This window comes from Telmatherina bonti (assembly GCF_933228915.1).
Source record: "Telmatherina bonti genome assembly, chromosome: 17".
NCBI lineage: Eukaryota > Metazoa > Chordata > Actinopteri > Atheriniformes > Telmatherinidae > Telmatherina > Telmatherina bonti.
In genome coordinates this window covers 500,315-527,099 of record NC_136615.1, presented here as the reverse complement: position 1 = coordinate 527,099, position 26,785 = coordinate 500,315, and the positions used below count along the sequence as shown (strand labels likewise).

Here is a 26,785-nt window from a genome sequence, read left to right as displayed (position 1 = left end):
GTAGACGTCGCCACGTGGCCACGTAGACGTCGCCATGTAGACGTCGCCACGTGGCCACGTAGACGTTGACTTGTAGACGTCGCCACGTGGCCATGTAGACGTCGCCACGTGGCCCTGTAGACGTCGCCACGTGGCCCTGTAGACGTCGCCACGTGGCCCTGTAGACGTCGCCACGTCGCCCTGTAGACGTCGCCATGTAGACGTCGCCACGTGGCCCTGTAGACGTCGCCACGTGGCCCTGTAGACGTCGCCATGTAGACGTCGCCACGTGGCCCTGTAGACGTCGCCACGTGGCCCTGTAGACGTCGCCACGTGGCCCTGTAGACGTCGCCACGTGGCCCTGTAGACGTGGCCACGTGGCCCTGTAGACGTCGCCACGTGGCCCTGTAGACGTCGCCTTGTAGACGTCGCCATGTAGACGTCGCCATGTGGCCCTGTAGACGTCGCCATGTAGACGTCGCCACGTGGCCCTGTAGACGTCGCCATGTAGACGTCGCCACGTGGCCCTGTAGACGTCGCCATGTAGACGTCGCCCTGTAGACGTCGCCATGTAGACGTCGCCCTGTAGACGTCGCCCTGTAGACGTCGCCATGTAGACGTCGCCCTGTAGACGTCGCCCTGTAGACGTCGCCATGTAGACGTCGCCCTGTAGACGTCGCCCTGTAGACGTCGCCCTGTAGACGTCGCCATGTAGACGTCGCCATGTAGACGTCGCCACGTGGCCCTGTAGACGTCGCCACGTGGCCCTGTAGACGTCGCCTTGTAGACGTCGCCATGTGGCCCTGTAGACGTCGCCATGTCGCCCTGTAGACGTCGCCATGTGGCCACGTAGACATTGCCTTGTAGATGTCGCCACGTGGCCCTGTAGACGTCGCCTTGTAGACGTCGCCATGTGGCCTTGTAGACGTCGCCATGTGGCCTTGTAGACGTCGCCATGTGGCCATGTAGACGTCGCCACGTGGCCCTGTAGACGTCTCCATGTAGACGTCGCCACGTGGCCCTGTAGACGTCGCCTTGTAGACGTCGCCATGTGGCCTTGTAGACGTCGCCATGTGGCCATGTAGACGTCGCCTTGTAGACGTCGCCATGTGGCCTTGTAGACGTCGCCATGTGGCCATGTAGACGTCGCCTTGTAGATGTCACCATGTAGACGTCGCCATGTAGATGTCGCCATGTGGCCATGTAGACGTTGCCACGTGGCCCTGTAGACGTCGCCATGTAGACGTCGCCCTGTAGACGTCGCCCTGTAGACGTCGCCCTGTAGACGTCGCCATGTAGACGTCGCCACGTGGCCCTGTAGACGTCGCCCTGTAGACGTCGCCATGTGGCCCTGTAGACGTCGCCATGTGGCCACGTAGACGTTGCCTTGTAGATGTCGCCACGTGGCCCTGTAGACGTCGCCTTGTAGACGTCGCCATGTGGCCTTGTAGACGTCGCCATGTGGCCATGTAGACGTCGCCATGTGGCCATGTAGACGTCGCCACGTGGCCCTGTAGACGTCTCCATGTAGACGTCGCCACGTGGCCCTGTAGACGTCTCCATGTAGACGTCGCCACGTGGCCCTGTAGACGTCGCCTTGTAGACGTCGCCATGTGGCCTTGTAGACGTCGCCATGTGGCCATGTAGACGTCGCCTTGTAGACGTCGCCATGTGGCCTTGTAGACGTCGCCATGTGGCCATGTAGACGTCGCCTTGTAGACGTCGCCATGTAGACGTCGCCACGTGGCCACGTAGACGTTGACTTGTAGACGTCGCCACGTGGCCCTGTAGACGTCGCCATGTAGACGTCGCAATGTGGCCCTGTAGACGTCGCCATGTAGACGTCGCCCTGTAGACGTCGCCACGTGGCCCTGTAGACGTCGCCACGTGACCCTGTAGACGTCGCCATGTAGACGTCGCCATGTAGACGTCGCCATGTAGACGTCGCCATGTAGACGTCGCCACGTAGACGTCGCCACGTGGCCCTGTAGACGTCGCCACGTGGCCCTGTAGACGTCGCCACGTCGCCATGTACACGTCGCCATGTAGACGTCGCCACGTGGCCCTGTAGACGTCGCCACGTGGCCACGTAGACGTTGACTTGTAGACGTCGCCATGTAGACGTCGCCATGTAGACGTCGCCATGTAGACGTCGCCACGTAGACGTCGCCACGTGGCCCTGTAGACGTCGCCATGTAGACGTCGCCATGTAGACGTCGCCATGTAGACGTCGCCACGTGGCCACGTAGACGTTGACTTGTAGACGTCGCCACGTGGCCCTGTAGACGTTGACTTGTAGACGTCGCCACGTGGCCACGTAGACGTCGCCATGTAGACGTCGCCACGTGGCCACGTAGACATCGCCATGTAGACGTCGCCACGTGGCCACGTAGACGTCGCCATGTAGACGTCGCCATGTAGACGTCGCCACGTGGCCACGTAGACGTTGACTTGTAGACGTCGCCACGTGGCCCTGTAGACGTCACCATGTAGACGTCGCCACGTGGCCCTGTAGACGTCGCCATGTGGCCCTGTAGACGTCGCCACGTGGCCCTGTAGACGTCGCCACGTGGCCCTGTAGACGTCGCCTTGTAGACGTTGCCATGTAGACGTCGCCACGTGGCCCTGTAGACGTCGCCTTGTAGACGTCGCCATGTAGACGTCGCCATGTGGCCCTGTAGACGTCGCCATGTGGCCCTGTAGACGTCGCCACGTGGCCCTGTAGACGTCGCCACGTGGCCCTGTAGACGTCGCCTTGTAGACGTCGCCTTGTAGACGTCGCCATGTAGACGTCGCCATGTGGCCCTGTAGACGTCGCCATGTAGACGTCGCCACGTGGCCCTGTAGACGTCGCCATGTAGACGTCGCCACGTGGCCCTGTAGACGTCGCCACGTGGCCCTGTAGACGTCGCCCTGTAGACGTCGCCCTGTAGACGTCGCCACGTGGCCCTGTAGACGTCGCCATGTGGCCCTGTAGACGTCGCCCTGTAGACGTCGCCACGTGGCCATGTAGACGTCGCCATGTGGCCCTGTAGACGTCGCCATGTGGCCCTGTAGACGTCGCCCTGTAGACGTCGCCACGTGGCCCTGTAGACGTCGCCATGTAGACGTCGCCACGTGGCCCTGTAGACGTCGCCATGTAGACGTCGCCACGTGGCCCTGTAGACGTCGCCATGTAGACGTCGCCACGTGGCCCTGTAGACGTCGCCATGTAGACGTCGCCACGTGGCCCTGTAGACGTCGCCCTGTAGATGTCGCCACGTGGCCCTGTAGACGTCGCCCTGTAGACGTGGCCATGTAGACGTCGCCACGTGGCCCTGTAGACGTCGCCACGTGGCCCTGTAGACGTGGCCATGTAGACGTCGCCACGTGGCCCTGTAGACGTCGCCCTGTAGACGTGGCCCTGTAGACGTGGCCACGTGGCCCTGTAGACGTGGCCACGTGGCCCTGTAGACGTGGCCACGTGGCCCTGTAGACGTCGCCTTGTAGACGTCGCCATGTAGACGTCGCCACGTGGCCCTGTAGACGTCGCCACGTGGCCCTGTAGACGTCGCCACGTGGCCCTGTAGACGTCGCCATGTGGCCTTGTAGACGTCGCCATGTGGCCATGTAGACGTCTCCATGTAGACGTCGCCACGTGGCCCTGTAGACGTCTCCATGTAGACGTCGCCATGTGGCCTTGTAGACGTCGCCATGTGGCCTTGTAGACGTCGCCATGTGGCCATGTAGACGTCGCCTTGTAGACGTCGCCATGTGGCCTTGTAGACGTCGCCATGTGGCCATGTAGACGTCGCCTTGTAGATGTCGCCATGTGGCCATGTAGACGTCGCCACGTGGCCCTGTAGACGTCGCCATGTAGACGTCGCCACGTGGCCCTGTAGACGTCGCCATGTAGACGTCGCCCTGTAGACGTCGCCCTGTAGACGTCGCCCTGTAGACGTCGCCCTGTAGACGTCGCCCTGTAGACGTCGCCCTGTAGACGTCGCCCTGTAGACGTCGCCCTGTAGACGTCGCCATGTGGCCCTGTAGACGTCGCCATGTGGCCACGTAGACGTTGCCTTGTAGATGTCGCCACGTGGCCCTGTAGACGTCGCCTTGTAGACGTCGCCATGTGGCCTTGTAGACGTCGCCATGTGGCCATGTAGACGTCGCCATGTGGCCATGTAGACGTCGCCACGTGGCCCTGTAGACGTCTCCATGTAGACGTCGCCACGTGGCCCTGTAGACGTCTCCATGTAGACGTCGCCACGTGGCCCTGTAGACGTCGCCTTGTAGACGTCGCCATGCGGTCTTGTAGACGTCGCCATGTGGCCATGTAGACGTCGCCTTGTAGACGTCGCCATGTGGCCTTGTAGACGTCGCCATGTGGCCATGTAGACGTCGCCTTGTAGACGTCGCCATGTAGACGTCGCCACGTGGCCACGTAGACGTTGACTTGTAGACGTCGCCACGTGGCCCTGTAGACGTCGCCATGTAGACGTCGCAATGTGGCCCTGTAGACGTCGCCATGTAGACGTCGCCCTGTAGACGTCGCCACGTGGCCCTGTAGACGTCGCCACGTGACCCTGTAGACGTCGCCATGTAGACGTCGCCATGTAGACGTCGCCATGTAGACGTCGCCACGTAGACGTCGCCACGTGGCCCTGTAGACGTCGCCACGTGGCCCATTAGACGTCGCCACGTCGCCATGTACACGTCGCCATGTAGACGTCGCCACGTGGCCACGTAGACGTTGACTTGTAGACGTCGCCATGTAGACGTCGCCATGTAGACGTCGCCATGTAGACGTCGCCACGTAGACGTCGCCACGTGGCCCTGTAGACGTCGCCATGTAGACGTCGCCATGTAGACGTCGCCATGTAGACGTCGCCACGTGGCCACGTAGACGTTGACTTGTAGACGTCGCCACGTGGCCCTGTAGACGTTGACTTGTAGACGTCGCCACGTGGCCACGTAGACGTCGCCATGTAGACGTCGCCACGTGGCCACGTAGACATCGCCATGTAGACGTCGCCACGTGGCCACGTAGACGTCGCCATGTAGACGTCGCCATGTAGACGTCGCCACGTGGCCACGTAGACGTTGACTTGTAGACGTCGCCACGTGGCCCTGTAGACGTCACCATGTAGACGTCGCCACGTGGCCCTGTAGACGTCGCCATGTGGCCCTGTAGACGTCGCCACGTGGCCCTGTAGACGTCGCCACGTGGCCCTGTAGACGTCGCCTTGTAGACGTCGCCATGTAGACGTCGCCACGTGGCCCTGTAGACGTCGCCTTGTAGACGTCGCCATGTAGACGTCGCCATGTGGCCCTGTAGACGTCGCCATGTGGCCCTGTAGACGTCGCCACGTGGCCCTGTAGACGTCGCCACGTGGCCCTGTAGACGTCGCCCTGTAGACGTCGCCCTGTAGACGTCGCCACGTGGCCCTGTAGACGTCGCCCTGTAGACGTCGCCCTGTAGACGTCGCCACGTGGCCCTGTAGACGTCGCCATGTGGCCCTGTAGACGTCGCCCTGTAGACGTCGCCACGTGGCCATGTAGACGTCGCCATGTGGCCCTGTAGACGTCGCCATGTGGCCCTGTAGACGTCGCCCTGTAGACGTCGCCACGTGGCCCTGTAGACGTCGCCATGTAGACGTCGCCACGTGGCCCTGTAGACGTCGCCATGTAGACGTCGCCACGTGGCCCTGTAGACGTCGCCATGTAGACGTCGCCACGTGGCCCTGTAGACGTCGCCATGTAGACGTCGCCACGTGGCCCTGTAGACGTCGCCCTGTAGATGTCGCCACGTGGCCCTGTAGACGTCGCCCTGTAGACGTGGCCATGTAGACGTCGCCACGTGGCCCTGTAGACGTCGCCATGTAGACGTCGCCACGTGGCCCTGTAGACGTCGCCACGTGGCCCTGTAGACGTCGCCACGTAGACGTCGCCACGTGGCCCTGTAGACGTGGCCACGTGGCCCTGTAGACGTCGCCACGTGGCCCTGTAGACGTCGCCATGTGGCCCTGTAGACGTCGCCTTGTAGACGTCGCCATGTGGCCCTGTAGACGTCGCCATGTAGACGTCGCCACGTGGCCCTGTAGACGTCGCCATGTAGACGTCGCCACGTGGCCCTGTAGACGTCGCCATGTAGACGTCGCCATGTAGACGTCGCCCTGTAGACGTCGCCCTGTAGACGTCGCCCTGTAGACGTCGCCATGTAGACGTCGCCCTGTAGACGTCGCCATGTAGACGTCGCCATGTAGACGTCGCCACGTGGCCCTGTAGACGTCGCCTTGTAGACGTCGCCATGTGGCCCTGTAGACGTCGCCATGTGGCCCTGTAGACGTCGCCATGTGGCCACGTAGACGTTGCCTTGTAGATGTCGCCACGTGGCCCTGTAGACGTCGCCTTGTAGACGTCGCCATGTGGCCTTGTAGACGTCGCCATGTGGCCATGTAGACGTCGCCACGTGGCCCTGTAGACGCCTCCATGTAGACGTCGCCACGTGGCCCTGTAGACGTCGCCTTGTAGACGTCGCCATGTGGCCTTGTAGACGTCGCCATGTGGCCATGTAGACGTCGCCTTTTAGACGTCGCCATGTGGCCTTGTAGACGTCGCCATGTGGCCATGTAGACGTCGCCTTGTAGATGTCACCATGTAGACGTCGCCATGTAGATGTCGCCATGTGGCCATGTAGACGTCGCCACGTGGCCATGTAGACGTCGCCATGTAGACGTCGCCACGTGGCCCTGTAGACGTCGCCATGTAGACGTCGCCACGTAGACGTCGCCACGTGGCCCTGTAGACGTCGCCATGTAGACGTCGCCACGTGGCCCTGTAGACGTCGCCATGTAGACGTCGCCATGTAGACGTCGCCATGTAGACGTCGCCCTGTAGACGTCGCCCTGTAGACGTCGCCACGTGGCCCTGTAGACGTCGCCTTGTAGACGTCGCCATGTGGCCCTGTAGACGTCGCCATGTGGCCACGTAGACGTTGCCTTGTAGATGTCGCCACGTGGCCCTGTAGACGTCGCCTTGTAGACGTCGCCATGTGGCCTTGTAGACGTCGCCATGTGGCCATGTAGACGTCGCCACGTGGCCCTGTAGACGTCTCCATGTAGACGTCGCCACGTGGCCCTGTAGACGTCGCCTTGTAGACGTCGCCATGTGGCCATGTAGACGTCGCCTTGTAGACGTCGCCATGTGGCCTTGTAGACGTCGCCATGTGGCCATGTAGACGTCGCCTTGTAGACGTCGCCATGTAGACGTCGCCACGTGGCCCTGTAGACGTCGCCATGTGGCCATGTAGACGTCGCCTTGTAGACGTCGCCATGTAGACGTCGCCACGTGGCCCTGTAGACGTCGCCATGTAGACGTCGCCCTGTAGACGTCGCCACGTGGCCCTGTAGACGTCGCCACGTGGCCCTGTAGACGTCGCAATGTGGCCCTGTAGACGTCGCCTTGTAGACGTCGCCATGTAGACGTCGCCACGTGGCCACGTAGACGTTGACTTGTAGACGTCGCCATGTAGACGTCGCCATGTAGACGTCGCCATGTAGACGTCGCCATGTAGACGTCGCCATGTAGACGTCGCCACGTAGACGTCGCCACGTGGCCCTGTAGACGTCGCCATGTAGACGTCGCCACGTGGCCACGTAGACGTTGACTTGTAGACGTCGCCACGTGGCCCTGTAGACGTTGACTTGTAGACGTCGCCACGTGGCCACGTAGACGTCGCCATGTAGACGTGGCCACGTAGACGTCGCCATGTAGACGTGGCCACGTAGACATCGCCATGTAGACGTCGCCACGTGGCCACGTAGACGTCGCCATGTAGACGTCGCCACGTGGCCACGTAGACGTTGACTTGTAGACGTCGCCACGTGGCCCTGTAGACGTCACCATGTAGACGTCGCCATGTGGCCATGTAGACGTCGCCACGTGGCCCTGTAGACGTCGCCACGTGGCCCTGTAGACGTCGCCACGTGACCCTGTAGACGTCGCCACGTGGCCATGTAGACGTCGCCACGTGACCCTGTAGACGTCGCCACGTGGCCCTGTAGACGTCGCCACGTGACCCTGTAGACGTCGCCACGTGGCCCTGTAGACGTCGCCACGTGGCTCTGTAGACGTCGCCACGTAGACGTCGCCACGTGGCCCTGTAGACGTCGCCACGTAGACGTCGCCACGTGGCCATGTAGACGTCGCCACGTGGCCCTGTACACGTCGCCACGTAGACGTCGCCACGTGGCCATGTAGACGTCGCCACGTGGCCCTGTACACGTCGCCTTGTAGACGTCGCCACGTGGCCATGTAGACGTGGCCATGTAGACGTCGCCACGTGGCCATGTAGACGTCGCCACGTGGCCCTGTACACGTCGCCCTGTAGACGTCGCCACGTGGCCCTGTAGACGTGGCCATGTAGACGTGGCCATGTAGACGTGGCCATGTAGACGTCGCCACGTGGCCATGTAGACGTCGCCTTGTAGACGTCGCCACGTGGCCATGTAGACGTCGCCTTGTAGACGTCGCCACGTGGCCATGTAGACGTCGCCATGTAGACGTCGCCATGTAGACGTCGCCATGTAGACGTCGCCATGTAGACGTCGCCATGTAGACGTCGCCATGTAGACGTCGCCATGTAGACGTCGCCACGTGGCCATGTAGACGTCGCCATGTAGATGTCACCATGTAGACGTGGCCATGTAGACGTCGCCATGTAGATGTCACCATGTAGACGTCGCCATGTAGATGTCGCCATGTGGCCATGTAGACGTCGCCACGTGGCCATGTAGACGTCGCCATGTAGACGTCGCCATGTGGCCATGTAGACGTCGCCATGTAGACGTCGCCATGTGGCCATGTAGACGTCGCCATGTAGACGTCGCCATGTAGACGTCGCCATGTAGATGTCGCCATGTAGACGTCGCCATGTGGCCATGTAGACGTCGCCATGTAGACGTCGCCACGTGGCCATGTAGACGTCGCCACGTGGCCCTGTAGATGTCGCCATGTGGCCATGTAGACGTCGCCATGTAGACGTCGCCACGTCGCCATGTAGACGTCGCCATGTGGCCCTGTAGACGTTGCCATGTGGCCATGTAGACGTCGCCATGTAGACGTCGCCACGTCGCCTTGTAGACGTCGCCTTGTAGACGTCGCCATGTAGACGTCGCCATGTAGACGTCGCCATGTGGCCATGTAGACGTCGCCCTGTAGACGTCGTCACGTGGCCCTGTAGACGTCGCCACGTGGCCCTGTAGACGTCGCCATGTGGCCATGTAGACGTCGCCATGTAGACGTCGCCACGTGGCCATGTAGACGTCGCCATGTAGACGTCGCCACGTGGCCATGTAGACGTCGCCATGTAGATGTCACCATGTAGACGTGGCCATGTAGACGTCGCCATGTAGATGTCACCATGTAGACGTCGCCATGTAGATGTCGCCATGTGGCCATGTAGACGTCGCCACGTGGCCATGTAGACGTCGCCACGTGGCCATGTAGACGTCGCCACGTGGCCATGTAGACGTCGCCTTGTAGACGTCGCCACGTGGCCATGTAGACGTCGCCATGTAGACGTCGCCACGTGGCCATGTAGACTTCGCCATGTAGATGTCACCATGTAGACGTGGCCATGTAGACGTCGCCATGTAGATGTCACCATGTAGACGTCACCATGTAGACGTCGCCATGTAGATGTCGCCACGTGGCCCTGTAGATGTCGCCACGTGGCCATGTAGACGTCGCCACGTGGCCATGTAGACGTCGCCTTGTAGACGTCGCCACGTGGCCATGTAGACGTCGCCATGTAGACGTCGCCACGTGGCCATGTAGACGTCGCCATGTAGATGTCACCATGTAGACGTGGCCATGTAGACGTCGCCATGTAGATGTCACCATGTAGACGTCGCCATGTAGATGTCGCCATGTGGCCATGTAGACGTCGCCACGTGGCCATGTAGACGTCGCCATGTAGACGTCGCCATGTGGCCATGTAGACGTCGCCATGTAGACGTCGCCATGTGGCCATGTAGACGTCGCCATGTAGACGTCGCCATGTAGACGTCGCCATGTGGCCATGTAGACGTCGCCATGTAGACGTCGCCACGTGGCCATGTAGACGTCGCCACGTGGCCCTGTAGATGTCGCCACGTGGCCATGTAGACGTCGCCATGTAGACGTCGCCATGTAGACGTCGCCATGTAGACGTCGCCATGTAGACGTCGCCATGTGGCCATGTAGACGTCGCCCTGCAGACGTCGCCACGTGGCCCTGTAGACGTCGCCACGTGGCCCTGTAGACGTCGCCATGTGGCCATGTAGACGTCGCCATGTAGACGTGGCCCTGTAGATGTCGCCACGTGGCCCTGTAGATGTCGCCACGTGGCCATGTAGACGTCGCCACGTGGCCCTGTAGACGTCGCCACGTGGCCATGTAGACGTCGCCATGTAGACGTCGCCACGTGGCCATGTAGACGTCGCCATGTAGACGTCGCCACGTGGCCATGTAGACGTCGCCATGTAGACGTCGCCACGTGGCCATGTAGACGTCGCCATGTAGACGTCGCCACGTGGCCATGTAGACGTCGCCAGGTAGACGTCGCCACGTGGCCATGTAGACGTCGCCATGTAGACGTCGCCATGTGGCCCTGTAGACGTCGCCATGTGGCCCTGTACACGTCGCCTTGTAGACGTCGCCACGTGGCCACGTAGACGTTGCCTTGTAGATGTCGCCATGTGGCCCTGTAGACGTCGCCATGGAGACGGCATTTGACTTGCTCTGTGTTCCAGGTGGGACATGATGGTGTTCTTTATGTGTCACTGTTTGGCCTGGTTTATCGCCGACTACGTCCAGCTGACCGGAGTCCAGGTCTGTACCCGCCATCTTCCTCACCTTCCCCTGTGAATGAAAAGCTGACTGATGACATCACACGCAGGGTGGTCCGCCGAGCTTCTCCAAGCTGGACTTCGCCGTGGGCTGGTTCATCAGGGAGTCCATGGCTGTGCAGATCTTCCTGTCGGCTCTGTGGGACCCGACCATCAGCTGGAGGACCGGCCGGTACCGGCTGCGCTGCGGCGGCACCGCCGAGGAGATCCTGGATGTCTAGTTACCATGGCAACTGGCCACACAGAAGAGGAGAGGCAGTTTGTTTTTTTATGCAAACAGAAAAGTGTGTGTGTGTTTTTATTTATGTTCCTTTTGGTGCTAAAAATAAACAATAGCAGAACGAGCCAATGAGAACACACGAACGATAAAAAAGTGATGCGTCACGCAAAAAAAAGCAGGAGCAAAATCAACCTATCAGAACATGGCAACAGGAATTATGGCGCCTGGTTGGCCAGTTTTCCTTTGTTGCGGGCAGGAAGTTAACAAGCTCCGCCTACATCTCACCCGATCGACGAGGAGACTCCGTCTTCCTCTCCCCACAGATCCGCCTCCATCTGTGGGTGACATGATCGATAAGTGAGCTGATCCATTGGCTCACATGAAGTCCTGGATCAGGTCTGGGTGGTTTGGGTCCAGCGGGTCAGAATCGACCCGCCTCAGCCTGTTGTAAATATGTGCAGCTTTAACATGGAAATGTGACTACATGGATCTGATTCGGGACGGGTTCCATGAACCGGATCAGGTCTGTAGGGTTTCTTCCACGCCGGTTTGGAGAACTTCCCAGTTCTGATCCAGCGTCGGGTTTGAACCGGGAAACGAGGCGAAGAGGCGCGTCGAGGTCAACGACCAGCAAAGTATTCTGAAGTGAAAAAGGTCAAAACATTTCGGTAAAACCAAAAAACAAAAGTCTTAGTCAGAACACTGAGTGTGTATGAGCGAGCATGTGTGTGTGCACGTGTAGCCTAGCTGTTAGCCGTTAGCACTTTGTTGGGGGTTGGGGGGGTTGGTGATGACATCATCAGGCATGTCGGATGAAACCTCACCTCGTCCAATCAGATCAGTAGGGTTATTTTATTTGTGTTTTTTATTTTTTTAAAATATTTGTTGTGGTGAAACGACCAATCACAGATGAGAACTGTCTCAACAGGAACAATAAAGTTTTATTTTGAAACTAGCCTTGTTTGCTCTGTGATTGGCCGGGAGCGCAGACAGATAACAGCAATTGATTGGTTGATTTGTTGATTCATGCTCCAACTTCCTGTCACACTTTCAGAATAAAGTTAAAGCCCCGCCTCATGTCCTAGCATGCACTGCGCCACATGAGAACGCTTTTACATGCCGCAGGATGAACACCCTGATGAGCATACTTGTAGCAGAAATAAAACCAGTCATGGTCTAGACCCAGAACCCGGTTCGGGAAGTTTCAACCTGCCAAGACAAAGTTCTGGATGCTGTAGAGCAGGAAGCCACAATTCCCAGTGATCCTGAAGGCAACATCATGGATTGTTTGGACAGGAAGTGATGTCATAACGACTTGATTTAAAGTAAAAGCCGATCAATGGTTCTGAGCTGTGATGGTTTGATTGATTAGAGCCGATCAAAGAGAAAATTAATATTCCATTTCTGAATCCGGGGCGACGTTCAGGACAAATAACAGCCAATCAGCTTTCATTAATCACCGTCTGACAAACAGGAACTCCAATCACAGGTCTCCCACGTAGGTGGGCGGGGCTTCTTGAGCATTGCATGTTGAGTAGAAAATCGTGTTTCCACTTAAAAAAAAAAAAAACAAACGCGCACAAAAGTTCAGATAAATGAAGAAAATTCCAGAAATAAAGCACTGAAGACCGTTGGAGACGCCGCCACCAAACGGAGGATGTTTCAACTGAAAATACAGCTACTCAGATATGTCTCCATGGCAACTAAAAGAACCCTCAAGCATCAGTCTGGACTCCATTACCCACAATGCCTTGTTGCTCAGTCTCCTCTGGAATGTGCTGCCTAACCTGTAACCATGGCAACAAGTCCTGGCACTCACATCGGGCAGTTGCTAGGCACAGAAAAACAGTCGGAGCTGTCCTATTGGTTCGTCCCTGCCAGGGGCAGCTCTGATTGGCTGCCGAGGTCAGACGGTGGACTTGGAGAAGGAGACGCGGAGGTGCTGGCTGTGGTCCAGCGGGTGGTCGTGCAGACTGGTCAGAGCTTCGATGGCCTCTTCCGCCGACCCCAGCTGCATCAGAGCCATCTTCCTGTCCTTCCTGTGACATCAGAGGAATGACATCATCAGTTCGTGTGACGTCAAAGCTGCGTTTTTCCGTTTCAGAGCAGCAGGTCCAAACCTGGCCGGTCCCGTCTCCGAGCTGGTTCTGGTCCTTGCAGAAAAACGAGGGTTGAAGGTTCCTGGAACTTACTGGAAAAACTTGAAGGCTTTGACTGAGAATCCTCTGCAGGAGGACAAGTCCTTCAACACGTCCTTGCCGACCGCGGCGCTGGGAGACAAGGACAGACATGAGGACCTGGTTAATCTTGTCACTCGGTAACAGGAGGCACTTAAAGAAGATTTCTGTGTGTAGAATGTGTAACATTATTAAATAACGTGTCACTTCAGCTGCGTAACAGGGAGGAGGAGTGGTGTGACTTAAAAAAAAATCCTCTCACCCACCCCCCGCATCTCCCCAGGGTAGGGCGGGTGGCTGTTCATCTGTCCAGCTCAGGTTCTCCACCAGAGTCCTGGGAGGCTCCTCTTCAGTATCTCAGCTGTTCCTAGGACTGATCTCTTCTGGACGGAGATGTCTGATGTTCCACCAGGTATCAGTTGGAGCCACTTCTCCAGTGGGGGGGGGACACGGCCCCCAGTGCTCCCATCACTATGGGTACCACTGTTACTTTCACCCTCCAGGCCTTCTCCAGGTCTTCCTTGAGGCCTTGGTACTTCTCCAGTTTCTCCTTTTTCCTGATATTTCCATCATTGGGGATGGATCCATGGATCACTACGGCTTTCCTCTGCTGCTTATCCATGATCACTTTGTCCGCTTGGTTGGCCACCACCATTTTATCTGTCTGGATCTGGAAGTCCCAGAGGATCTTAGTCCTCTCATTCTCCACCACCTTGGGGGGAGTTTCCCACTGGGACTAAGGGGTCTCCAGTCCATATTCTGCACAGATGTTCCTGTACACTATGCTGGGATCCTCTCTGGTCTGGTAGATCTGGGATCCTGCCTGGTCCGGTAGATCTGGGATCCTGTCTGGTCTGGTAGATCTGGGATCCTGTCTGGTCTGGTAGATCTGGGATCCTGCCTGGTCTGGTAGACCCTCTCCAGCCATTGACAGGACTTGTTTATATCGGCCACTTCGGTGATCTGCCGGTGGTACATCCCATGCAGAGGCCTTTCCTCCCATGATGGTTCTTCCATCTGGTGTTCCTCCAGACTCCATTGTCTGAGACATTCACTAAGTGCTTCATCCCTCGGTGCCCTCTTCCTGATGTATTTCTGGAGCTTGGATGTTTCATCTTGGATAGTGGCCTTGATGCTCACCAGTCCCCGGCCCCCTTCTTTCTGCTTAGTGTCTAGTCGCTGGACACTGGACTTGGAGTGGAACCCTCCATGCATGGTGAGCAGCTTCCCTGTTCTGACATCCGTGGTCTGAGCTTCCTCCTTTGGCCAGCTTATTATCCCAGCAGGGTATCGGATCACTGGCAGGGCGTAGCTGTTAACTGCCTGGATCTTGTTCTTGCCATTGAGCTGACTTCTCAGTACTTGCCTCAGTCGCTGCAGGTATGTAGCTGTGGCAGCTTTCCTTATGACTTCTTCATGGTTACCATTCGCCTGTGGTATGCCCAGGTACTTGTAGCTTTCCTCCACATCTGTTATCCTGCCCTCTGGGAGTGCAATGCCCTCCGTATGGATTACCTTCCCTGTCTTTGTTATCATCCGCCCACATTTCTCCAGTCTGAATGACATTCCGATGTCCCTGCTGTAGATCCTGGTGGTGTGGATCAGTGAGTGGATGTCCCGCTCACTCTTAGCGTACAGCTTGATGTCATCCATGTACAGGAGGTGGCTGATGGTGGTTCCATTCCTGGGTCGGTGTCCATTGTCAGTCTTGTTGATTAGTTGGCTGAGGGGGTTCAGGCCTCTACAGAACAGCAGCGGGGACAGGTCATCTCCTTTATATGTGTGGCATTGAGTTGAAGGCTTTCCGGGAGTAAATCAAATCAAATCAAAGATACTTTATTCATCCCCGAGGGGAAATTAAAGGTTCAAGTCAGCTCATCCAAGGTTAGACATACAGACATTTGACAAGTTTACAGAACGAACTGATACTTCGGCCCTGCAGCCAGTTTTTTAACCGGCACTGCCTTAAAATGTGGAAATGATGACATGAGGAAGGATGGGTGGGTGCTGAACATAAAGAAGTATCTCTACACTTCACCTGAAGGGGGAAGGATAAAGATGCAACAACAACAACAAAAAAAAAAAACACACCTCTGAGCATAAGCACAGGTTCAGACAATAGACAGCACACAGTATGGGAGGGGGTGGGGGGGGTCGCCCAGACAGCCAGTGAGGTCGCAGCCATCCTAGCAGCACGCCCATCCAACTCGCCGTCCGTGAGTGGAGGGAGGGCCGAGGTCCGGAGAAGGCGGTGAAAGCTAGAAGTGTGTGTCTGTAACAGTGTGTGTGTGTGTGTGTGTGTGTGTGTGTGCGTTCAGTGAGTGAGTCTGTGAACTTTCCCCAGTTCATCTGGGCCACCTGATGTAAACGCGGCCTTGAGAGCTGAGTTCAGTTTAAGTTCCACAGGCCTGAGAAAGGGAGGGGGGTTAGGAGGGGGCTGAGCGTCAGACAGCATTACATTCCAGGAGACGTGATAACCAGCCTGCCCAAGGCCAGTCAGGGAGCCAGATCCAGATAACAGCTTTGTTTTGGGTCAAGCTAAGCTTCATTTGGCTCAGCTTTGAGTCCTTAGTGGTCTCTGTCGGACTCCGAAACAGCCAAATCGGGTCAGTTTCCACCAAAACCGAGCAACCGCTTCTCCAAGATGTTTCCCACTTACGGTTGAGCTCCAGAACCAGGACCAGCTCCAGTCGCGGTCCAGTGCCGTCACGCATGAGTTCGAGTGCCAGTCGGCGTAGTCCATCACAGATCTTCCAAAATTTGCGAGACACCAGGAAACTGCACACACCAACCAGCAGAAACACAGTTATCATAAATACAATCGTGTAGAAATCCTCCACAGAAAGAAGCAGCAGACACATGACCTTCATCACGTATCCAGCAGCATGCAGTCCGTCGGGACCTGCGGGCTCCCCATAGCCCGTTCTTTTGGGAAAAAAGATTTTATAAGTTGCATTGAGAGACCAGCTGACCAGATCCATGATTTAAATTCAGAAGGAAATGGAGAAAGAGGCTCAGATAGATAGATGACAATACAAAGAAGCAGCAGGTCAGAGTGGGAACGGGAGGGAGAGAAAAAGCGGCCGTCCTCTCCGAGAGCAGGAAGAAGAAGAAGGCGGTGCACAGGTTTGTCTGTCTGGTTTTGCAGTCTCAGACGACTGTTCTGTCAACCAGCAGCTGATGTTTGGCTCCTCTGGTTCCTCTGCCAATGCCTTTCTGTGTCTCTGCCATGTATTGATCCATGTGCCCACTTACCTTAGCCGCTATGATGCCTGACAGGAGCTTCCATGTTGTGGAGAGGCAGGTTATTGGCCGGTAGTTGGATGGGACAGATCCCTTGTGGGGGTCTTTCAGTATCAGGACTGTTCATCCCTTGCTCAGCCATTCAGGATGAGTCCCATCCCTCAGGAGTTGGTTCATTTGTGCTGCCAGGCATTCATGGAGTGAAGTCAGCCTCTTTAGCCAGTAGGCATGGATCATATCAGGGCCAGGCACTGACCAGTTCTTCATACCTGAGAGTCTATGCTGGATATCTGCCACCATGATGGTAACTGGGTCTTGTTCAGGGAGGGAGCTGTGGTCTGCTCTGAGGTCTTTAAACCACCGTGCTTCACTGTTATGTGATGCCTCCTTCCAAATGCATTTCCAGTATTGTTCTGTCTCCGGCCTTGGTGGGTCAGCTTGTGTGGTATTATCCTGCCACTGGGAGTACACTTTAGCTGGTTAGTTGAGAAGATCCAGTTTGTTCTTCTGGCCTCAACTTCTCTTGTGTATCTCTTCAGTCTCACAGCCAATGGTTGGAGCCTTTGGTTGGCAGTTTCCAGGGCCTCAGGTATGGACATCTGGCTGTACCTCTCTGGAACCCTCTTCATGGTTGTGCCCTTCTGGAGTTCTTACAGTTGACTAACTTCCCTTCGAGTTGCCTTGATCTTGGTTTCTATCATCCTCTTCCATCCTTCTTGCCCTTGATGTTATGTCAGCCAATCTTCTCCAGGATCACTGTTGCTGTATATCAGCTCATTGGTTTCAGTCATGGTTGCGGTAGGGACTGTACTTATTGCTGCATTCACCTCAGTTAGAAGGCTTTATGGCGGTTTATCACTAATTCTTCCCAGTGGGTGCCGGGGGTGCCTCACTCTCATCTTAGTTATGATGCTGTCTCTGAGGCTGATTATTCCCTCACTTATCTCTTTCTCTGGGGCTTGGTACCCAGTTTCTTTTTTTTTTGTAATTTTCATTTTTATTCAACATTTTTTGTTAAAGAAGACACACACAAAAAAAAGGAAGAGCACCAGTGAAAGGGAAATATAAAGAGTGTATTCTACAATACAGTAAATTGCTATGTAAAGTCTGACCTTATGGGTTTCACATATTCAGTCCATTTTGACCAGATGTTGTAAAAAGAGTCTCTCTGGAATCTAAGGGTGAATGACAGTTTTTCCATAATGTAAATTTCTTGTGTAATGTTGATCCATTCTTCAATAGTTGGGGGGTCCGGTTTAAGCCATTTCCTGGTTATGACTTTCTTACTTGCAGCAAGGAGAATCCAAAGCAGCTTCTTATCCTTATTTCTCCACTCTGTTACATTTACGTTAGCCAAGTATACATTTTCAAAATTACAAACCATTTTAGAACCAAATACATTGTTAATGTGTTCGCATACCTGTTTTATACTGTTTTAAGACCAGTATGGTCTTAAAACAGTACAGTCCCAGAAAATATGGTAATGGTTGGCCCCTGAACATCCACAGAGTCTCCAGCATGAATCTCCGCAACCTTGGTGTCTTTTTTGAATAGGTGTGATAAAGAACCTGATCGTATTCTTCCAGCAGAATTCTCGCCATGTGTTGGATCCAGTAGAACACCATTGTAATTTACAAATTTTTTCCCAATTTTCATTTGAAATCTGGACATTGCTTTCTCTTTCCCATCTCATCTTTATATATTCAGTGTTGGTTTGTTTAAATTTTTGGATGGCTTTATATATCTTGGATATTAAATTATTTTGTGAAATTGATTTAATTAATGTTAGGAAGGTATGTAAGAAACCCAATTCACTTTTCTCAAATGTTGCCTTTATATTAATATCAAAATTATGTCTAATTTGTAAGTATCTATAAAAATCTTCTTGACCTAATCCATGTTTTTTCTGTAAAGACTCAAAACTCATGAATGCCCCCTTCTGGATGAAGGAGTAATAGGTAGTGAGCCCTTTTGAGATCCAACTTTTAAATCTTTTGTCTAACGTGTTTGGATTGAAATCTGAATCGTAAGCGCACCATTTTAAGATTTTGGATATTTCTTCTAACCTACAAATTTGCATGATACCATTCCAAGATTTTAGTAGAGACTCATACATATAATCCTCTGTAATGTTAACATTATTTTGCAGTTTTTTGTCAGCCAATAGGGCTAGAATGGGTATACCCCTTATAACTCTCCCCTCCACATCTTTCCATCCTGCAGAGTAGGTGGGTGAACACAAACAGATTAAAGGCCTAAGCTGGGCGGCATAATAATATTCCTTTAGGCAGGGGAGCCCCATTCCTCCCTTTGCGTCCATTAATTGCAATGTTTGATACTTAATCCTGCCTTTTTTATTTTGCCAAATAAATTTTGCGAGCATTCTATCCCATTCCCCAAAGTGTTTTTGGGTTAAATGAATGGGAAGACATCGAAAGAGGTACAGGAAACGGGGAAGGATATTCATTCTAATTGAATCTACCCGAGAATATAGATTCAAAAAGGGAATATCATTCCATCTTTGTAAATCTGATTTTATCTTTGAAATCAAAGGATTATAATTGGCTTCAAACAATTTAGATGGATCCTCTGTCAATACAACCCCTAAGTATTTAATGTCTTTTGTTTCCCATTTCCATTTGTATGCCTTTATGATACTTGTAGGTGGATTATAATTTAGTTTTAGTATTTGAGTTTTGGAAATATTGATTTTATAGCCCGAATAAGAGCCATATTCATCTAGCATTTTCATTAATTTGGGAAGTGATTGGGTAGGGTCCGTCAAAAATATCAGTAAATCATCAGCAAATAGAGCCAATTTTTGTTCACCTGATTCTAAGGCAACCCCGCTGATTTCTGTGTTTTGTCTCATCCACTGAGCTAAAGGTTCAATGAACAGACTGAACAACAAGGCCGAAGCACCACAGCCCTGGCGAGTTCCTCTTTCTAGATTAATTGATTCAGATAAATCCCCATTTATTTTAATCCTGGCCGTAGGTTTGTTGTACAATGCAGAGAATACTTCAATCAGGTTTGCATGAAAACCAAATGCGGCCATTACTTTATATAAAAATTCCCAACGTACTGAATCAAACACTTTTTCTGCGTCTAAACTCAGTATGAGGGTTTCTAAATTGTGCTGTCTGGCCTGTTTCATGATCAACAGTGCTTTTCTAATATTGTCTTGCGTCTGACGTTGTCTAATAAAACCTGTCTGGTCTTTGTTAATGAGCTCTGGTACTATTATTTCAAGGCGCTTACATAATATAGAAGTAAATAATTTGTAGTCAATGTTAAGTACAGGGCCCCTCACGGGGCGGTAATTTCCGCAGTCCAGTTTGTCCTTATTCTCTTTGGGTATAACAGAAATAATCGCCTCTCTCCAAGAAGGAGGGATAATTTTCTTTTCGAGTACATAGTTAAATGTTTTTACTAATGTTGGTGTTAACCGATCTTGCATAATCTTATACCATTCTGAATTAAAACCATCCACCCCCGGGGCCTTTCCGTTTTTTAATCTTTTAATTGCTGACAGAATTTCTTCTTTGGTTATTTCGGATGTCAATTTCTTGTTCTGGTTGTTTGTAACTTTAGGTAAATTTAATGAAGCTAAAAACAAATCAATTTCATTTACACTTCTTAAGTGAGGTTGAGAATATAATTTGTGATAATATTCTTCAAAACATTGTTTAATTTTTTCTAGACTGGTCTCTATTTGATTTGTTATTGGGTGTTTGATTTTATAAATTGTTCTTTCTGCTTGTTGCTTCCTTAATCTATATGATAACAGTTTTTTTTTGTTTTTTGTTTTTTTTTGTCTTGTCCAGCATTTAGGCAGCAGAATGATGGTCTGGATGTTCTGCTGAGCAAATTTTCTCTGCCAAGGGAAGCTTTATAGATATAATGATCCCCTTGACTTTCTGAATTTTTATTTTATTTCTATGTTTATTTTGTATTGTTGTTTGAATTGTAGAGTTTGTACTGCTGGACCAGAGAGGACAGACGAAAGACAGAAAGAGAAAGGAGAAGAAATACCTCATAAGAAAAGGGAAAGAGATAAAGGGAGAGAAAAAAACAACTAAAAAATAACCCAAAAACAAAAAGAAAGAAAACAACCTACAGATGTATACATACACACATACAGGCACACACATACATATACACACACACATACACACGCATACATACACATACATATACACACACACCTCTATGCACACACACACACACACACATACACACGTACAAACATATACGCACTTGCCAGTATTAACACATATACATACACATACAAGCCAACTTTAGATCATAGTAACTAAACTATGAATGTAAAAAGTTAAATATAAATGAGAAACAAACAGAAATGAGAAAACCAGCTGCTGTTAGTGAATAAACCTGCAGACGACTCGGTGACTGTGTCACATGCAGAACATGCAGAGTGGAACGTGTTCAGAGAAGATCATGCCAGTGTGACCCCTCCCACACAAAGGCATGAGGCACGCCAGGAGGACCCCCGAGACCCAGACCATTGGCAGCCACCCCCAGGCGCAGACCCCAACCGCCCCACCCCGGAGCCAGCCATGCACCGACCCAGGAGGAGGCAGAGGGGGGTCCCAGCCAGAGTCCCCCGCAGTCAGGGGGAACAGGCCCCAGCAGGCCCGGACCAGCGAGGACCGGCCCCGCCGGGCACCGGCCCCCCAGGGCAGACAGAGCGCGGGCCCCACGGCCCCAAGAGCCCAGAAGCAACCCCCCACCCCCGCAGGCAGAGGGCCCAGCCCACACCGACGGAGGGCCAGGATCCCCAGACCGCCACCGAGCGGCAGCCAGGCCGCACCCCAGTGGACCAGCAGCGCTCCCCGAGCACCAAGACCCTCCACGCACCCACGCACACACACACACACGCACACACATACGCACACACATGTGCACACACACACACCCCCACCCACACACACACACCCACACACACACACACACATACGCACACACCTACCCCCACCCACACGCATCCACACTTCCTCCTTAAACACACCCTATACCCCCATTCTCTTACACACGCTCAAACTCACACTCTCCTACCCACACACCCCCTCACACACACATCCCTGCTCCCTCTATAATCACCCATTCTTCCATACACACACACCCCACTCTACACACACACACACACACCTCCCTACACCCCTCTATCCACATTCACAGTCCTCATTGTACACCCACCCCATCACTTCCCTGTACCACCAACATAACCCCACATACACACCCCCACCCATCTGCATACACCCCCCCTCCCCCCTATCCCAGCGGCCATCCACTTTCCTAAATTCTTTCACCCTGATCCCCCCCCCCCCCCTCTACCCTAACATTCAGTCACCACTTCATCCATTGGCTCATGCACGCCCTCACCTTTCTTTCCCAATGTGTCCCCTGTGAGATACCCCCGGGGGAGCAGGGGATAGGGGGGCCCCGATCAGGGCCCCACAACTACCCCCCACCCCTGTCAATGCCCCCCCACCACTCCACACATGCAGCCGATCCAGCACCACCCAGGGCCAGCAGCAGTCCCACCCCCGCCAGGCCAGCCCAGACCCAGGCCCCCTGAACAGCACCACTCCCCCGCCCAACCCCCCCGGCACAGCCCCAGAAATAGGGGCGTGGCAGGACCCCATTGTCACCCCCTCCCTCCCAGCTTATGAATGATTGTGAAGTGTGTGTTGTTTGCTATTAAAATTGGGAAGAAGTAACCACATCATGTTGGGAGCGGGACCACCAAAGCAGCCCCGCCCACCGCACACTGCATGGCCCCCCCCCCCCCAAAACATGTCCATGTGTTGTCAGTGTGTGTTTTTTGTGTTATGTTGACTAAGTGTAATTAAAACTGGGAGGTGAACCGATGCTGGGTGCAGCGATGGAGACCACCTTGATGGCCTCTCTCACCATCCAGATCAACGTGTCCACCTCCCAACGCCCTGCCTGTGTGTGGTGGAAGAAGGGAAGGAGGGGGGTCCGGGGATTTAGGTCCCGAGGGAAGCGCCCCTCCCTCAAGAAGATGAGCCACCTGCGGCACGAGGCACGTCCCCCATTCCCGGGGCCCCCGAAGGCCAGGACAGGCCAAGGGCAGCTGCCCCAACAACCAGGGCCCTCAGCAACCCCAATAAAGGAGCCGCCACCGGCCCCAGAAGGCACCAACGAACCACATGCAGAAGTGGGGGGGGGGGGGGGGGGGCAAAGAAGAGGAGGGGCGGGAGAAGGAGAGACAGACCAAGGGCCCACCGCCCCCACACCCCTAGGAGACGCCCCCACCCAGAGACACGTTGCATTCCCTTCTCCTTTACACACCAACACATTCACACCCCCTCACCATCAGCCTGGTGTACACACACATCTACACACACACACACACCTACACACACACACATACATCTATACACACACACACCCATTCTAACAGATACACGGCCAAAAGTTTAGTCCACTCCCCCCCCCTGCCCATCACAAAACACCCCTTCTCATTCTACCTACCCTAGAACAAACCACCACAACTCCCCACTTCTCTCACTGAAGTCCTCCCCCCTTCATAATCATGACCCTTCACCCCCCTATACACCTACATACACATGCACCCCCCCACTCCCCCCTACACACGGGCCACTACCCCCCATACACATGCATCTCAATACTCCTCTATATACACACCCCTATCTCCCATGCATTTAACACCAGATTATCCACACACAAGGCCTTACCCCTTCCCACACACACACACACACACACACACACCCACTCCCTCATCCACACCCCCAACACCCCACACAATCATGTACTATCACACTCCCCTAAACCCCAACCCCCACACCCCCACACATACATGCCTCAACACACTCCCACATACACACACCCCTACCCCCCATACATTCATGTACCACTACACTCCTCCATACACACCCCATACACACACAGGCACCCCCCCATCCTCAACTATCTTGGGCCCGGGTCCCTCTGCCGGCCACCCGTCACGGAGCCAATACCTGCCGATCCAGCCCCCGCCAGCGACCTCGCCCCCCCCGCCGCAAGGCAACTCCAACCATTGATCAACCCAAGGCCTCCCGCCAGGTCTGGAAACCTAGCCCCCCCAGTAATGAAGCAGCCAAGATCCCCGTCCAGGGGTCCACCCCAGACCCACAGCCACCTGAGCCACCCAGCCACTCCCCAGCCCCGAGCAGGATGAGGTCACACTCTCCCCCCTACACTAAGTGATGGAGCTGATCACAGGAGACCAGAGAGAGTGAAATCCAACTGACTGATCCTTTGAGGAGGCAGACATCATTTCCATGCTGATGTAATCTAATAACAGATTTCTAAACTGCTGGATACACAGATTCTGTTTGCTTTTCCAGTTCACAAGGATAGTTTTCTTTGCGATGCACAGGCTGCTGAGGATTGGTTTTGCTAAATTAAACCCTGTTATTTTCACCTAAGTGACTCAAGAGGCCCAGTTTGGGGTTTGCAGGGATTTTACATTTAAACCAGTCTGACAGATCTTTACATACCTGGAGCCAGAATCTCTGGACAGGTGGGCAAGACCATAAGGCATGGTAGTAGCTGTCAATCATGTTGTCAGTACAGTGTGAACAGATATGTGAGTGTAACAGACCCATCTTGAACATCCTGTGTCCTGTATAATGAGTTCTGTGTAGAATTTTGAATTGTATTAATTGCATGCTTGAATTCTTAGTCATTTTGAATGTGTTTGAGCAGATTTGTGACCATTCATTTTGATTGAAGTTACTGGATAAGTCTGCTTCCCATTTAGAAGTTGGGAGAGAGATGGAATCTTCTAGCTTCAATGGTAATCTGTATATTTTGGATAGTAGCTTCGGGGCCTTAAGATTTAGGAATTCTGCAACCCTTATAGGTAACTGTAAGTTTAGTTGATCAGTGGTGTATTTCTTACTTATAATAGATTTAAGTTGGTGGTATTCTAAGAATTTGGTGCTGCTGAATTCATACCGTGAAGAAATTGCATCAAATGGCAGAAAGTTTCCATTTTCTATTATATGTTCTAACTGCTTTACTCCTTTATTCTTCCACCGAGGGAAGTTTATCATCTTTCTGTTTTGCAGGAAGTCAGGATTGTTCCAGATGGGTGTGAGCTTACATGGAATAAGCGCAGACTTGGTTACTTTCAGGAATTCCCACCAAGCCGTTAAACTGGAGCTGATGTTAATGCTTTTAAAACACTTATATGACTTGACAGTTGAGCTGATGAATGGTAAATCAGAGATGACTAAATCCTCACACAATGCTTGCTCAACATCCAGCCATGACTCATCCAAAGAACTTGGATTAAGCCACTTGGAGATGCATTGCAGCCTATTACATAAGAAATATTGGTTAAAATTTGGCAGGTCCAACCCACCTCTGTCTTTGGTCTGTTGTAAAGTTTTTAGACTAATGCGGGATGGCTTGTTTTTCCAGAGAAATCTGGATATGTGGGAGTCTAGTGATTTAAACCAAGTGGAGGATGTTCTGATGGGAACCATTGAGAAAAGGTAATTAACTCTTGGTAGAACCGTCATTTTAACGGTGGAAACCCTCCCCATAAGTGATATGGGCAAGCGGTTCCACCTTGAGAGGTCATCCTCTACGGTTTTTATTAGCTGATCATGATTTAACTTTATTAATTCGGTTAGTCTGGGAGAGATTATTATACCTAAATAACTAATATTTCCTGACTGTATAGTGGTGTTAGATATGTTTTTAAAGTCACAGTTAATGGGCATTGCTGTAGTCTTTAACCAGTTAATAGAATAGTCTGATATTGAAGAGAATGTATTAATTAGTGTGATTGTTTGAGAAAGTGTTGTTTGTGAGTTGTGAAGGAAAAGTAAAACGTCATCTGCGTAAAGACTAATTTTATGTTCAATATTTTTAGCTTGAATTCCTTTGATTTCTGGGTTTTGTCTTATGGCAGCTGCCAGGGGTTCGATAAAAATGGCAAAGAGTGATGGAGAAAGTGGGCAGCCCTGTCTGGTGCCTCTCTGGAAGCAGAAGTTTGGAGAAGTTTTGTCATTAGTCTTCACACATAGATTAGGTTTGCTGTATAATATTTTTATCCAGTCAATAAATGATGACCCAAACCCAAATTCTTTTAAAGTTGCAAATAAAAGTTTCCAGTTTACACGGTCAAATGCTTTTTCTGCATCTAAAGAAATAACTGTGGACTTCAGATTGTGTAGAGTTAAATAATCTATTATGTTAATTAATCTGCGCATGTTAGTGTAGGAACGTCTACCTTTTATAAAGCCTGTTTGATCAGGGTGAATAATGGAAGGAGTTATTTTCTCTATCCTTCTGGCTAGAGCTTTGCTGATTATTTTGAGATCTACGTTTATTAATGAAATTGGACGATAACTGGATGGGAGTGTAGGGTCCTTTCCTGGTTTTAATAGGACTGAAATATTCGCCAAGTTCATATTGGAGGGTATTTTTTGCTTTTCCTTTATTTCTAATACCATGCTGTAAAAGGTTGGAGCCAGTGTGGTCCAGAATTCTTTGTAGAATTCAGCTGGATAACCATCTGGACCCGGTGCTTTATTATTTGGCATACGATGGAGAGCTTCATGGAGCTCATGAACTGAAATAGGTGAATCTAGAGCCATTTTATTTTCCTGATTTATTTTAGGAAGATTGATGCTGCTAAGAAATTGGTTAATATTCTCATCTGTTGGATTTATTTGTGATGAATATAATGCTTTGTAAAATTCTTTGAAAGTATTGTTTATCATGTCAGGATCATGGCTGATATTTCCTTCTGAATCTTTTATAGAGGAAATTGTTGTTTTCTCCTTATTTGCCTTTAGTTGGTTAGCCAGGAACTTTCCAGATTTGTTACCATGTTCAAAATTGTCCAATCGAAGTCTTTGCACCATGAATTGTGTTCTTTTATCTATTATTTCATTAAGTTCTAATTTGGCTTTTCTAATATCATTCAGTGTGTGTTCTTCTGGGGAGACATGGTAAGCTTCCTCTAGTGATTTAATTCTGAGTTCTAATTCTGATGTTCTCAAAGTTTCCTTCTTTTTCTTATGGGAAGAGAAGGATATTATTTTCCCTCTCATTACTGCTTTTCCTGCTTCCCACAGAACACACGCTGAAGTTTCTGCTCTGTTATTGTTTTCTAGATATGAGGACCATTCTCTTTTAAAGTAACTGATAAACTCAGAATCTGTAAGTAATGATGTATTAAATCTCCAGTTTCTAGTGGCTGGCTTACAGTTTTTACTTCTAAGGGT

The 26,785-nt window shown here is 52.3% G+C and overlaps 1 protein-coding gene across 1 annotated transcript in view; it reads left to right on the top strand.

Moving 5' to 3' along the window:
• ugcg (UDP-glucose ceramide glucosyltransferase) overlaps positions 1-11,996 on the top strand; it is a 33,388-nt gene extending 21,392 nt beyond the window's left edge. Inside the window, exons 9-10 of the mRNA XM_079256133.1 lie at positions 10,755-10,833; positions 10,901-11,996. Coding sequence (XP_079112259.1) covers positions 10,755-10,833; positions 10,901-11,071 — 250 coding nt within the window. The 3' untranslated portion in view covers positions 11,072-11,996. The remainder of the gene's footprint in view (positions 1-10,754; positions 10,834-10,900) is intronic.
• Positions 11,997-26,785: the final 14,789 nt, after the last annotated feature.